At 40.9% G+C, this 16,568-nt stretch overlaps 1 protein-coding gene across 3 annotated transcripts in view; it reads right to left on the bottom strand.

The window, feature by feature from the left end:
- The window catches only part of BCAS3 (BCAS3 microtubule associated cell migration factor), a 657,814-nt gene that overhangs the window by 607,001 nt on the left and 34,245 nt on the right, over positions 1-16,568 (bottom strand). For all 3 annotated transcript variants that reach the window (XM_069971782.1, XM_069971780.1, XM_069971781.1), the window contains exon 8: positions 1,445-1,517. In XM_069971782.1, the coding sequence (XP_069827883.1) occupies positions 1,445-1,517 (73 nt within the window). The remainder of the gene's footprint in view (positions 1-1,444; positions 1,518-16,568) is intronic.

Here is a 16,568-nt window from a genome sequence, read left to right as displayed (position 1 = left end):
ACAGTGGGATTAGATACAGTGCCTCAGCATACAGCATCACATACAGTGGGATTAGATACAGTGCCTCAGCAGAATATACAGTATCACATACAGTGGGATTAGATACAGTGCCTCAGCATACAGTATCAGATACAGTGGGATTAGATACAGTGCCTCAGCAAAGCATCTGGTCTCACATACAGTGGGATTAGATACAGTGCCTCAGCACAGCATACAGTATCACATACAGTGGGATTAGGTACAGTACCTCAGCACAGCACACAGTATCACATACAGTGGGATTAGGTACAGTACCTCAGCACAGCACACAGTATCACATACAGTGGGATTAGGTACAGTACCTCAGCACAGCATACAGTATCAAATACAGTGGGATTAGGTACAGTACCTCAGCACAGCACACAGTATCACATACAGTGGGATTAGGTACAGTACCTCAGCACAGCATACAGTATCACATACAGTGGGATTAGATACAGTGCCTCAGCACAGCACACAGTATCACATACAGTGGGATTAGGTACAGTACCTCAGCACAGCATACAGTATCACATACAGTGGGATTAGGTACAGTACCTCAGCACAGCACACAGTATCACATACAGTGGGATTAGGTACAGTACCTCAGCACAGCATACAGTATCACATACAGTGGGATTAGATACAGTGCCTCAGCATACAATATCACACCGTGGAATTAGATACAGTGCCTCAGCATACAGTATCACATACAGTGGGATTAGATACAGTGCCTCAGCAAAGCATGCAGTATCACATACAGTGGGATTAGATACAGTGCCTCAGCAAAGCATGCAGTCTCACATACAGTGGGATTAGATACAGTGCCTCAGCATACAGTATCACATACAGTGGGATTAGATACAGAGCTTCAGCAGATGTTACAGTCACCTGCTCTCACAACACTGTCAGCCATGGAAGGTGGGCACCTGCTGCAGTACTATGTGCACAGTGAGTGTGTGGTGCTGGGAGTTGTAGTCCTCCACTCAGGTGACATACATGCAGTAACAGTCACCTGCTCTCATAACACTGCAGGATTGGGAGGGGGGGGTCACCTGCTGCAGACATCTGATGGTGAGTGCTATATGTACTATGGAAGGACTACAGCTGTGTTGTGCTGGGGGTTGTTGTCCTCCCTTTAGTGACACTCACCCTCTGGCTTGGCTGCAGAACATTAGAGTCATGGCCTGGGGGGAGGGAGGTATCTTCCATTTCAAACGGTAAAGAATTGAAGCCGGGAAAAAGATATTTTGTCGATTAGAGCAAATTTTTTTCTAATCTGTAGTAGTTTTTTAACAGCTGGAGAGCTAAGGTTCCCCATCCCTGCCATAAAGCAACACATGACTACAGGGATGGACTGTATGGAAAAGTCTGCAAGAAGAAGTAGCCAAGTTCCCCAATAATATTCCTAATTCTTTCATCTTACCTGCAGGATCCGGTACTTTTGCACATTCCGAGCAGCGGTCTCTTCTCAGAGAAGCTGTCACCATTCAGAGGACCTACAAAAGAATTAGGGATGAGGCTGTATTAAACAGGTCTGGACAGCATGGCTCTATAGGTGCCTCTTCCCATCACAGAGTCCAAGAACGGCCACCGTCTTCTATTCACAAATGTGTGTTGTGTTATGTTCTATAGAATAAGTACAAAACACACACACAGCAGTGACTGCTGAGTGCAACCATCTGCAGAAAGTGCCTGACTCCAAGCACTCCAAGTAAATGTAGGTTTATGAAAGATAAACTGACATTATGTGTTACCATTCTGTCCTGTATGATCACAATGCCCATTTATCTGGCAGTGCTGATGGAACAACCTCATAAATTTGGTATATCATTTGCAAAGGGATATTGATTTGGTTGAAATGCATTGGTACGTTTTGCAGCTTACCTGATCTTGTATAATGATACCTATGGTGAAAACAATCTAAAGACCAGTCAAAGGCGGATGAATGTTATCTAGATAAAGTTTGAGTGGAGTTTTTGCCTCATTAGTATCATTAGTAGATTATAATATCAATGAATGTCAGGGTTTTAAAGGCTATAGACACATTTACTAAGCAAATTTATTTTATTACGTTGTAAATATTACAGTGCATAAAATATTGTGTTGCTTACTTTTTCTTCTAGAGCCTGTAAAGTTTATGTATAAGCTATATTTTTTCTCTCTATACTGGTGCATAGTCTATATGATTCTCCTCTGCAGCCTGTCTTGTATCCACTCTCATCTAACTCTCCAGCCAGTGTGAGCTGTCCTCCAAGGTTTCTCTACCCTCTGTCTGCAATCAGAGGTGTATAAAACCACCCCCCCTTCCCTGTTATTGTAGTGTTATCTTTAGCATTTTCTATCTACCACCTAAAAAATAGAGAATTATTAATAAAAACTATTTTATAAAGTAGCTTTATTTTACAATAAGGGAACAAAAGCAACAACAGCAAAAAATATATATAAATATATATCAGTGCAAACACCATATTGCCCCTCTGCCATTTTGCCTCAAAGCCCCTCCTAAGTCTGTAAGCTGATGCATGCGAGCAGGGCCCTCTCTCCTCATGTATGGATAATTATTTGTATATCTCTGTAATGTCTGATTTATGTCTATGTTTATACTCCCAGAATTGAAAACTGCTGCGGAATCTATTTGTGTTATATAAATAAAAATTATTATTATTCCCAAATACCATGGAACACATGCGGGCAATCAACCCTGGCAACATTGCATAGCTACTGGGGAACATATGGGCAGTGGTTTGTGTCGTATGTGTGCCTCGGCATATGGGGACACTGCCTTAAAGGGGAACTCCACATAAGGAAAATTTGTTTTTTTATTAAAAGTCAATAAAAGTTATATAGATGTGTCTATACAATGTATTACCATATTAGTACAGTTCTGCCACACTGGTAGCTGATAGAAATCCAGGAAGTGAAAAAAAATGGCCTCTTCGCCAATTCACATTGTCTCCTGCTCCTGCTATCCCCTCTTAGGAGACAAATCTTACATGCCTCTGTCTCACATTGTGTGTGTTTGCTGAGCACAGGCTGATGATGCAGACAGGGGGCAGGGCGTGATGTCACAGGAGGCGGGGCTGGACCCCAAATCCCCTGATTGATTAACCTTTACCTGGGTGTTCCCCTTTAAAGAGGTTATTCTAGGCTTACAAAAACATGGCCAGCTTCAGCCAAAAACTGTCCCCATCCTGGAGACTAAGAATTCCTTCAATACTTATTATGTTATCAGTCTCCTTCCCCCAGTTCTGAGCCAACTGCTTTGTGCTGAAGACACAGAAAAGTGTGTGAGCAGGTTACTCCGTCTACACTCTGATCCCCCCCCCCACACAACGGCTCATGCAAAGCTATGTTCCCGGCATTACAGAGTGCAGAGACAGCTGGCCAGGGAGCTGTTTATATGAGCCATCTCGGAAAGAAGAGGGTTGAATCGGGTTCACAGGAGAGAAAGAGTGAAAAGCTTACACAGTTTTATGTGCCTTCAGCCAAAAGCAGCAGCTCAGAACTAGGCGGAGGGAGACTGAAAAGATAATAAGTATGGAACAAATTGTTAATCTCCAGGATGGGGGGGAGGAATTCGACATATATTTTACCTGACTGGAATACCCCTTTAAGTGTGGTTCTGCAGCTCAGTTCCATCGAAGTGAATGGAGCTTATGGGGCTCAAAACAGATGACTAAATATACTATTTTTAAAAGTGTTTTTTGTTTAGTTTTTTTGCCTTTTTTAACTGAATTTTTAAACAAAAGGATACATTACAAATGCATAAAGGCAGTAAATGTTCTGCTACATAAGATTAAACATATAACATCTTCTGCGAGAGCATGACATGTTAACATGAATGGATATTCCAAAAAAAATGTACAAAAATAATCACCATGAAAAAATAATACTCGGCCACAATATAAACTGGCGGCATCCATAAGCAGCACCTGCAAAATTTCATTAGTAAAAGGAAAGGATGAGATTAATTGCGGCTGCAGTGATTGTGCTGGAAACACGTGCTCCGCTTAATGGAGTCACTATCCACTTCAATTGCGTGTGTGGGTGAAAGTCTAATCCATAGGTTGTGATGGATTAATTTTTTTGATATTTGGAATTGTTGTTGCGTCGGTGCGGGTGGAATATGCTGGCGATATGCACACCTGCTCAACACGCTTTGTTTAATGCAGCTCAATGATTGAAAACAAAAAAGCAAAAATCCAGCCAAATCCATCAAATATACAAAGAGTTGAAATCCTGTTGCAAAGTCCTTTTCTTAAACTCCCAAATCCTTTTAATTCTGTCATATAACACTACAGCATTTATCAAAAGCTGAAAATCCAGACAAATCACACAATTAAAGTAATGAAAAACGCACCACCTGCCCGTATCCAGCCTTCTACTTAATAAAATGGTGACACTGGTTCACCTATCTGAAAAAATGGGCAGAATAATTCCCAGTTACTAGGCAAGCTTTCATTTAATCAACTTGGAGTACTTTAATCACAATGAAGATATCCAGCCGTATTCTGATGACCTCCAATGTAATTCATTTACTGGTCCGCGCATACAGCTCTTTATAGCACAGCGACCAATAACACATCCCACATCTGAACATTTCATCACAACGGCCAAGTGATATTTACATACATAATATATATTGCATATTTCATACATAGGTATACACATACATTATATAATATAGGAGATAGATAGATAGATAGATAGATAGATAGATAGATAGATAGATAGATAGATAGATAGATAGGAGATAGATAGATAGATATATAGATAGGAGATAGATAGATAGATAGATAGATAGATAGATAGATAGATAGATAGGAGATAGATAGATAGATAGATAGGAGATAGATAGATAGATAGATAGATAGATAGATAGATAGATAGGAGATAGATAGGAGATAGATAGATAGATAGATAGATAGATAGATAGATAGATAGATAGATAGGAGATAGATAGATAGATAGATAGGAGATAGATAGATAGATAGATAGATAGATAGGAGATAGATAGATAAATAGATAGATAGATAGGAGATAGATAGATAGATAGATAGGAGATAGATAGATAGATAGATAGATAGATAGATAGATAGATAGATAGATAGATAGGAGATAGATAGATAGATAGATAGATAGGAGAGAGATAGATAGATAGATAGATAGATAGATAGATAGATAGATAGGAGATAGATAGGAGATAGATAGATAGATAGGAGATAGATAGATAGATAGATAGAAGATAGATAGATAGGAGATAGATAGATAGGAGATAGATAGATAGATAGATAGATAGATAGATAGATAGATAGATAGATAGGAGATAGATAGATAGATAGATAGATAGATAGGAGATAGATAGATAGATAGATAGATAGATAGATAGATAGATAGATAGGAGATAGATAGATAGGAGATAGATAGGAGACAGATAGATGATAGATAGATAGATAGGAGATAGATAGATAGATAGATAGATAGATAGATAGATAGATAGGAGATAGATAGATAGAAGATAGATAGATAGATAGATAGATAGATAGGAGATAAATAGATAGATAGATAGATAGATAGATAGATAGATAGATAGATAGATAGGAGATAGATAGATAGGAGATAGATAGATAGATAGATAGATAGAAGATAGATAGATAGATAGATAGATAAGACAGATAGATAGGAGATAGATAGATAGAAGATAGATAGATAGGAGATAGATAGATAGGAGATAGATAGGAGACAGATAGATGATAGATAGATAGATAGGAGATAGATAGATAGATAGATAGATAGATAGATAGATAGATAGATAGATAGGAGATAGATAGATAGATAGATAGATAGATAGATAGATAGATAGAAGATAGATAGATAGATAGATAGATAGATAGATAGATAGGAGATAAATAGATAGATAGATAGATAGATAGATAGATAGATAGAAGATAGATAGATAGATAGATAGATAGATAGATAGATAGATAGATAAGACAGATAGATAGGAGATAGATAGATAGATAGATAGATAGATAGATAGATAGATAGATAGATAGATAGATAGATAGGAGATAGGAGCGCTCAGGCTCATCCGGACCCAAATACTCTGCAATTACTTACCAGTTGCTAAAAAAGTTGGATGCAGCCCTAGAGAGTGCTGAAAAACATAGATACAGCCTATGGCCTATGGTTGTAGCCATGTTTTCCAGGCATCCAACTTCTTTAGCCAAGAACGCAGAGCATTCAGGTTCAGACGAGCCAGAGCGTGCTAAAGGTTCACTCATCTCTACGATTAATATTTTTAGCTATTATAACAGGAGCTTTTATTGGATTTCTTCATCTGTAATTTTCTGTTGGCTTACAGAGAATATGTGACCGCAATTTCTTTTTACTGATTAGAGTCAGATACAAAAAGTTATTATTTTATTATTTAATGTTTCTATTTTCTGACTGTAACTTTTTTTGTATTTCACCTTTTGTACATTGTTATGGGGCAGCCATCTTGCCTAAGCTGTTTTTAACAGCATTCAGTGACATGCTTTACAGCAAGCCTCATGGACATAGATGAGAATACACAGACTTTGTCCCCTTGAGATGAATGTGAGACATTACTGAGCGCGCTCTGTGACCTGTGAAGAGGTCATTCCACAGGGAGCTGCTATTGTCTCCTCTATCTCCTGGTGTCACATGATGCTGCAATGCTGTACAGATCACTTTACAGCAGCCTCCTCTTATCACCACAGACACCACAGGAAGTCTCAGCTTAGTTTTAGTCCCAGTGGTGAGAATGAGAACTGCAAGATATCAGGATTATTTTATAATAGATAGAAAAAAGAGTAGTCTTAGTGTTGCCCTGAGCCTTGTGTCCATAATACGGATTCTTATACCTGTCAAAAATACGTCTGTGTGAAGTCATTCTAACATCTATGGTGTCTGTCATATAGGGCGCACACACATAGACCAGGAGATCCTATACGTCTAGGTCTCCATCCACAGCATTAATGGGGTTGCCTAAGGAGCAGAAGACGCTGATCCTCATAATCGTAAAACTCTTGAAAAGGATGGGGAGTGACTGAACTACTTGTCGATCCTTGTAGCGATCACAGTTAAACATATATGATCTAAAAAAAAAAAATCTATAAAAATAAATAAGATCCCTTTAAAAAATCTGAAATAATATAAAGGAAAACACAAAAAGCTCTGAACTGTGAAAATAAGACACGATAACCTGTCCAGAAGAAGAATCTCTCTCTGCTGTAATGCTGAATCCCTATCAGTCGGCGTGCACCATACAACCAATAGATTTCTTGCTTCATGTCTGAGATTATTTCAAACATAAATTATAGTTTTTGTAAATGTATTTTACTGCATGTCAAAACCATAAAGCAAAAAAGTCACCATGACCATAATTTCTGCTTATAAACTTTTATTTCAAAGTCTAAATTCTCTTGAGCCAAATCTTTACAGGCTTCTAAGTTCTGGAGCTTTTATGGAACGATATTTTTACTGTACTATTGCTATATCTTGGCCAATAACACGGCTGTTAAAAGTCTACTAGTACTGGCTTTATAGTAACCACAGGAAAAAGGTGCCAGGTGCAATGTGTTTGCTTCTTTTATATCATTCATTATTTCATGTTCTTTATTGCTTGTCTAATAATTTTTGGCTTACTGTTTTGCTCTTGGGCTTATGTCTGTTGCTTTTGGATGGATTTAACCTAAATCTGCTACATAGTGGTAGTAAGTTTTGAATTCATATTCACATGTACAATGTGAGCAATTCAACTTTTGGGAAGAAACAGAAACATTTTAGACACCCCAATGCCGTTGATGTATTGCTGGAGCTTTATAGAGCGCTCCCATGTGGCTGACCATGAAGATGAAGCCGTGTCCGCATGCTGTGGCCAATGGTTGAATGATTTTGCTGGTAAAACTGCAATAGCTTATGTGCTACCTGGACTAGAACTTGGAACTGGGCAGAGCCCGCCCCACCCCCTGGTAGAGCCCCCGATACTTAACCCCTTAACTTAAATCAATTTCTCTGCGGTGGGAGAGGGACCGGCAGGATGGGGTATATATATCTGAAGCTCTACTGGGGGATCGTCCGGATAGCCCAAAGAGGAGAGCGGCAGTCTACTATTACACGGAGGGACGGCCAGCAGACCGCCACTATCAGCATTGTTTGCTTCCAATGTGTTGAAAGACAACCATCAGCCGACATTGTTCATGTCAGCTGATCGTTGCCTTTAAATACTAGCTGTTCCATCAAGTGGTTATCGGCTGTAACGGCCCATAATCGCTTGGTGTAATAGGGTCTCGAGTCAACAGGTGTGCACTACTCGTGTCAGTCCCCTTCTAAACTATACAGCCAAGCTACATATGTGTCAGATGATGGAACAAATAAAGAAACATAATTTTTGTCAAAAGTATAGACCTTTTGGGAACCTGAAGAAAAATTTAAGGCCTCAAACTTTAGCCCAGAAGCCTGCATTATGGGCCGGATGTTGTCTCATCCCCACCTGAACTGGAGACAAGAGCAGTGCGGTCTCTGGAAGAAAGTAGCCATGTTTTTCTAACACTGGATAATCCCTTTAAGTCTGCATACGTCTTCATGATGGACTCTCCTGAAAGAGAATGAGTACCCTCTGACCCACATCGATAGGCCTCTCACTATCGAGCCAACACCCTGCTCTGCTCTGATGAAGGGAGAACAACCCCGAAACAGCCATATGCAGATGGGTATGGTCTTTTCTTTTTGAGTGATTGTTTGGCTTGGCATAATGTCCCCCGTCAATGTTCTAAGACGATGGAGTGAAGCACTGAATTGAGGGGACACCACTTTGCCTAAGAGGCGTAAGAGCTATTTTGCGTATTCTTACTTCCCTTCAATACAATAAAGTAACATGGACAATATTAAATGTATCTAAATCTCAATATTAATGCATGCTGTACACCTGGTGGCTGATAAAACAACCAGATCAGTGCGGAAGCTCACCATGAAGTCTGCACACTCATTGGTGGGGTGTAAATATATACGCCAATATGCTTACAACCTCCAGTGCCCGCGCTGCACCGCATCATGGAGCTCCAGGACCCCGACGGCTGTCATCTTCTCCCACTTCAAGCTACATCACAACCAGAGTTTTACATCACACAGATGGGTGGGATTTAGCCTGCGCAGGCAATCAATGACTGGAGTGGTGTCCCTCCCCAATCACTGACTGGCTGAGTGGGTCATCTGTCAGTTGGGTCGTGGCGTAGCCGGTGGTAAGCTCAGAAGACAACCGGCTGGGGCCCAGCGGCGGGATGCGGTTCTGCACAGGCACTGGGACAGGTGACTATAACTTCTTTTTTATTTCCCCTCACCCCCTGCCCATAATGATTTTTTTTCTTCCCCGCCGGACTTCTCCTTTATTGATACAAATACATCCATTGTGTGTATGTGTGAAGAAGAACTCAAGAATAGGCTCAAGCAAACATTAGATTTGCAGATAACTTTTTACAGGTGTTAAAGGAAACCCCCCCGCTAGACCCTCCTGGAGCCATTCCCGTGACCGAGATATCCTTATTGGAAGCCCAGCTCACGCGCTGCATAGATGAGTCTGATGCCCATAGAGATGTCGGACTCATCTCTGTGCGCGCCAGGTTTCCGACGGTGATATCTCCATCCCGGGACCAGCTCCAGGAGCGGGACTTGGCGAGATGGGGTAAGTATCCTGGGCTCTAGCGGGGGTTGGGCAGCCTTCACCCCAGAATGGGGGGTGACAGGTTCCCTTTAAATATTTACTATTTTCATAACAAAGCAAGAAAAAAAGCTTTTTTTTGTAAATTTTGTACAATGTAATAACTATAGTGAAACATTTTCTTTAGTGTTGGCAAAATGGGAAGGTATCTGTCTACTGACACTTCCAACATGACTCTCCGAATGAACACAATAAAGAGCTGCTTTCAAGCGTCCCTGTAATAGCTGTCTGCAACACCATGTAGAGACATAATGCAGACGGCTTATCTAATGATTGTAGGCCTTTATTTACTGGAGAAGTGAAAGCTGGGGCCTATTAAAATGTGCCGCTCAGAAGTGTATTTAGCCGAAGCTGTGAACTTTTCACTTCACACCTGGGAATGAATTCTTTATCACGTAAGGACATCTTTTTCAAGCCTGTGCCAATTCGTTTGAAGCAGAATCCAACATTAAACAATCCTTCTTTTACTATTCCACAGTAAAACAGTGTGTGCGCCGTGCTCGATGGTAATCATCAGCTCCGTTACAATTCATTTTATTTTGTTCAGAATCATTAAGCTGGTGCGTTAGATAGCTGCTGAGTCCTATTACACTGCTCGCTTTTATCCGATTCCAGATATTAGTCAAATGCCTCTCTGTGCTTTTCAAAGCTTTATTCATTTGCGGAGAAGGTTAAGTGGCGAGGTCAGAATTTGCCTTTTACAGCCATACCAAAATTATCCATTTTTTTTTTTCGTATTTAAATGATGTCTTTGAACAAAACATGTCCTAATTCTAAAAGCAATTTAAAAAATGGCAAGGTATTATGTTTCTACGCTGCCGCTGTCATTGATGGGAATAATAATAATAATAAAAATAATGACGACAATCATCGCTGAAGAGAATTGTTTTGAAAAAAATTAAATAAAATATCTGGTCTTACCCTACCAGTAATATTCTCCTGGCCTTTCCAGTCAGAGCTGCTATTGTTAACAGAAAGACAATGTAAAGTATACCGCATGTATATCAAGGAAAATAGGACTTTTGTCTTAGAGGTTAGTAGTAATAACAGAGAATTTAGGCAACGTCTAAAGCCACTGTTACACAGGGCGCCGTCAGGGCTCACTTGCTCCAGGGCTTACATTAGTCGTTTGTCTTTAAACATGTTAAAAGCCGACATTGTTCAGCTGATTGTCGTCTTCTATTAGACAAGGCGATTATTGGCCGAATACGGCCGATAATCGTTTTGTGTAATAGGGCCTTAAGTAAACTCCTCTCTCAACTGATTATTTCGGCAGACTCATTAAAGAGACTCTGTCAGTAGGATTATGGCCTCCTATCTCAGGGTAACATAAACTAGTGATATATCATTCTGTTCAGCTTCTCTATCACTTACATTGCTCTGTGCAGCTGATCCAGAGATCTCCTCCTGAATAACATGGACAATAAGTAGTCCTCTCCATTATGTGCATGAGCTCAGTAGTCCTGGATATTCATGAAACAGAAAACTCCGCCCACCAGCTACTGATTGGCAGTTATCTATGCATGCAGTGTATAGGCAGTCAGCTGTCAATCAGCAGCTGTGAGGGGGGATGTGGCATGGATCCTATTCTCCTGCATATTAGGAGAACGGCTGAACAAAATGATGTAAGTAATACACCGATCTGTTCAGTATTTCTGTCACGGGTTTATGCCACCTTCATATAAGGCAGAATAAACCTAGTTACTGGTTCCCTTAATTAATTAAATTCTGTGCAGCAAAGGTTGTGTGCCGCACATGGAAATTTACACCCACTCCGTGCTGGTGTTTGTTTCCCCTAAGATTTATGCTGGGTCACTAGTGTGAATTATACCGCAATATATTATATACATATAATATATTATTAGTAAGACCACAACAACTTCACGCTATTTTGTCCACTATAAACGTGGGTTAAAACAGAATATTTGTGGGTTTCTGTATGAATAATGTAATTCATATAGAGTTAAAGGGAAACTGACAGCATGTATGTGCATATATAAGTGCTGACAGTTATGGGTTACTTACTAAGCAAGGATTTCGTTAGTACCTTTACTGCCCGCTCTGTCATCTTTGTATTAAAGGTCTTTTATTTCACGGGGGTAGTGGCACAGGCGTGTCTGTGACACTGCTGGAGCCCGCTTCCTCTTTCCGACCATGCCGCCGCTCTCTCCTTACAGAAAGATTGACAGCTGACTGTTCTCCGACTACGTTGAAACTCCATACAGCCAAAGATGAGATGGCTGTAAGTTATTTGGTGAATAGGCCAGGGCAGCCTGGTGACGGAGTGGTGGTGGGAGAGTAGGGAAGGCCTGAGCAGTGTCACAGACAAAGAAACTTTTTTAACCTCTTAATGACCGCCAATATGCCTTTCCAAGGCGTTCATTAAAGGTACACATTCTAGCCCGCAGTCTTTTTACGGGGATCGCTTGAGCTTAGGCTTTAGCGTGAGTGCCGGACCCCTGCTGTATCTACCAGGAATGGACAAATCTCGGTTCCTGGTAGACTAACCCTTTACATTCCACAGTCAGATCTTGACCGCGGCATATAAAGAATCTGCTGTGCTGTACTCACCTATCGGCATCCAGATGACATAATCTCCGGTGCGGATAGGTCTCCATGGCAGCCAGGGGACATTGTGAAGGCCCCAGGGCTGCCACTGCCTGCAGCACAACCGGGCTCAATGCCTGTCAGCGCTATACCGACAGGCTCAATACACTGCACTAGTGTGACAAGTGCATAGTATTATAGTGGGGATCTAATGATCATTGGAAAAGTCCCTTTATGGTACAAGAAATACAAATGTTGATGGAAAAAACTAAAACCTTTGGGAGGCGACCATAGAGAAGGTTAATGGCTGTTCTATTATTATTATTATTATTATTAATAATGTTTAAAGAGTCCTTGATTCCAGAGAGGATCCTGTCTGTGTGGACACACTATACCCTGCTATTAGAAGTATGATGCCACCCCTGGGGGTTCTGGCAGCCATAGGGCTACATTCAAATTCTCCACAGAGAATCAAATGCAGAGCGTTCAAGTTTGGAGAACATTGTAGAACAGTTTCACAGGTCCGCTCAACACTATTCTACTAAATCTAAATTCTAAAATCTAAATTCTAGCTAAAACTAATAGCAAATCCTGAACAGATTGGTTCTCTCTTGCATATATGGTGGGAGTGCCCATGCATCAGAGGATTATGGAAACAGGTGGAGGAGAATATTGCTTGTCATCTAGGATACCACATATCAGGGGGCTCGGAAGTTGCACTTTTGTCCTTACGACTGGACTCCTTACCGTTACACCATCACACTCCTGTTTTCCATATCCTTACTACTACCAGCACAGCTATAGCCAAAAACTGGAAATCTACCACCATACCTTTGTTAAAGTATATCCTTAGTGTAGTACAAACAAATTATACGATGGAGGAATTGGTGGCCCGTTATCACGGCTCTTCGTAAATGGTCGGATTGATCGACCATATTTCCCTAAGTCCTGCTGCATTGGGTGTTGTTCATGTTGTTTCCATAATGGATACGTAATGAGGGTCAACCATGTGGCATGAGTCTACATTGCACGTGCAGATACTGCAACTCACCTGGACGGGATGAATATTACCTTGTCTGGACTGTTCTTTAGTCCTTGGATTTTCAGTCTTATGTTGGTATGTACCAATTGGTATGTGTCTTGTATCTTTCATTTGTCTTCTCCCTCCCTCCCCTTTTCATCCCTTCCTTGTATACTATCTTCTATGGTTCATCACTCACTACATGCAGGTATTGCGTATGTTTACTCTGTACAGTGTTATTCATGCAAGTTTGTGCCCTTGGTTGAGAAACAGCTGTCTGTGGATGGATACCAGGCCTTGGCTTTTCCCTTGTCATTACACTGACTTATAGGGCCACCTAATTTAGTGGTTTCCTAACAGGAGCCACCCCTTGGCTTGGTCCTTCCCGGGGGATTTCTGGCTAGTCCTGGGTTTCAAGACTCTTCAATGAAGCTCCACAAACTCTTCTTTTGCATATTCGTGTTTCCAAGGGGGCAATGCACCTAGGATTGCACTGCATTGAGCGCTTTCACTAGCAGCCGGTAGTTTTATCGTTTGGCTGGTCTCCCTGAGATCAGCGATCTGTTTCTCTTGTTTGTGTTCTATCATTACCATACTGATGAATTCTCTTTTCTGTTATTTGAAAATTCATACATAAAGTGTTAAAAAAATAAAAACTACTAGCAAATCCTAATGAAAAGACTGGACATCTGAACTACTAAAAAAACACAAAGACATGTCTTATAAGGGGGAAAACAGAATTCAAAGAAACAAGCATTACTAATTCTCCGATGGACACCAAAGCCAACACTGTCAGTTCTTTATCTGTACAATCAGGCAAAGAATAGCAAAGATGTCTCCAAGACATTTATAGCATCCCAGGATTTTATGACGGCGATGCACCTTAACATAAAATCTTCCCAAGCTCGTAGTGATCCGCACTGCCGTTCCTTAGAAGTTTTGTTTCTCTGGCTCCGAGCTCCATTCGTTTGGCCGGCTCCACTTATGTGTCACCGTTATTCTTAGGACTGATGTTTTAGATCCCCGTATAAAATCTATACAAAAACATTTTCTGGACATGATCTTCACAAGAATTTAATTGCTTCAGATGGGATTCTTTTTCTATTCTGTTAAATCCTGCTGCTTAGCAGATGGTGATAAAAGTCAGGGAAAGGTTTCGCCTTTTTACAGCAATCTTGAGTGTAATTAGAGTTCTTGATTGTGTCTTTTGTTCATGACTCCATCATAAACCAGTACATGTGTGAGCGAGCAAAATAATATAGCTTTTGGCACTGTACAATGGGTGAAGGGTGAACAAATTAAACAGTCCGTACTAAACAGGCCTGTAAGTACCTCTGTCTTTCTGCAGTCTAGTGATGTGCTTAACGTATGCAACATTAGAACACCTGAAGGAATTATAAGCCGTACGTAAATGGTTTCTAAGGCCAGGTTCACTCCCTGGATTCGTCTCAGCTGATTTTACCTCTACAACTAATCTAGGATGGTAATAAAGTTAATTTTAAATATAACAAATAGCAAGCAGCAAATATATAGGGTAAATATAAGATTTGCTTTCCATCGGTGTAGAGAGATGTCTGCCACAGTATATGCGTGTAGAAATGGAGAATTTCTGCTATTAAAGGAGAAGTCTGGGCAAATAAAAAAATTATCAGAACAGGTAGGGGTGGGGTGAAATAAAGAACCTATACTTACCAGTCCTTGTACCTTTGCAGCATGGCACCCCGATCCTGGACCACACCCGGGATTCTCTATCTCTCCCCCTTTTCTATGTCACAACTCGGCTCACGGACGCCTCACTCAGCCAATCAGGGACTGGGGCAGGAAACTGCTGTAGACACTGAATAACTGAATGTCTGAATGTCCAACCCTTTTCCGATGGGTCCTTATGTGGCGCGGCAGGGGCACAGAGACTGGTAAGCTTAGGTTCTTTATTAAGTACGCCCCCCTACCCCGCCTGCAGTGTAATTATTCATTTGGCTGGACCTCTCCTACAGAATGATGCACATCTGTAAACAGGACACATTTGTGGGTGACAGTGCAAGGTGCCATAAAAAAGGTCTCCATACACTTTTTACTTTGGTCGGCTGAACCTACCATTCGTAGCGGGTTTGGTCGTTAGTATAAAGTGTATGGCGACCTTCTGAGACTCTGCCGACAGATGATGGGTGTGATGGAAGATTACTATCCAACTTTATTCTTTATTCTAAGAGAGGGAACTTGCTTCCCATAGAAAACAAGCTCCGTTGTGCTGAACGTTCTTGTGTATGGAGAGAACTAGAATGATGAATGTTGGCCAAATGATTGTTTCACCAGCAATCATTGAAGGTATATAGCATGCCTTATACACGTACATCAGTGGTCTGCAATCTGATATCCTCAAACTATAGGCTTCTGTGCCATAGTCATAAATGTAGTTCTACAACAACTAAAGAACCAAGATTGCATATTCAATGTTCTAAATAAACTTTCAGACAATAGACACTTGTAGGACAGATACATAATGTTGCTCGGATTGTAAATGTCATTATGTTACACATATACACAATCACCACTAATCAGATGGATTTTATAGCATATTACAAGTCCATAATTCCATATTATAGCAACTCTCCCTAAAATGCCAGTGGTGAATGGTGGCCGGCCTTCAACATTTCGTTTCTGTAGAAGATGTTGCCAAATCTTTCCTGCCGTAATCACCACAGAATTTGTTGAGGTTAAACTCCATGGAGCAGCCAGACATGCTGATGTACTATGAGAATCTACCACAGGGGTGTCAAACTCAAATACACTGTGGGCCATATTAAGAGTCATAGGCCAAGCTTGATATTTATTAGAGTGTGCGTTGTTCCTGGCACTGTCAGAGCACCGCGCATCTTCAGGCACTGGAAACTATGATAAATGATATGATAAAATGCGATGGTATGAGAAGCCTAGAGTAAGAGGGGGAAGGCTCCTCTCCACATCCCTAATTAAAGGGATTATCCGCCACTTAAAAACTTTTGATACTTTGGTGCAGTTATAAGGAAAATAATCAAGAGCTTATTCTCACCTCACCAAGTCCCATGTCCTACTGTGGTGTCTACGTGTCCCCCACTGACATGAACTCGATGAACTCGTATTGGCAGTGACGGCCGCTCATCCAATCACTGGCTGCAGCACGGACCCGTTTCTATCACTATCACTAGGGCTGTTCACCCCAGAAGTGGCAGCACCAGCGGGGTACACAGAGACACTGCA

This window comes from Dendropsophus ebraccatus, chromosome 5 (assembly GCF_027789765.1).
Source record: "Dendropsophus ebraccatus isolate aDenEbr1 chromosome 5, aDenEbr1.pat, whole genome shotgun sequence".
Classification (NCBI taxonomy): Eukaryota; Metazoa; Chordata; class Amphibia; order Anura; family Hylidae; genus Dendropsophus; species Dendropsophus ebraccatus.
This window is presented reverse-complemented; position numbering and strand designations above follow the sequence as displayed.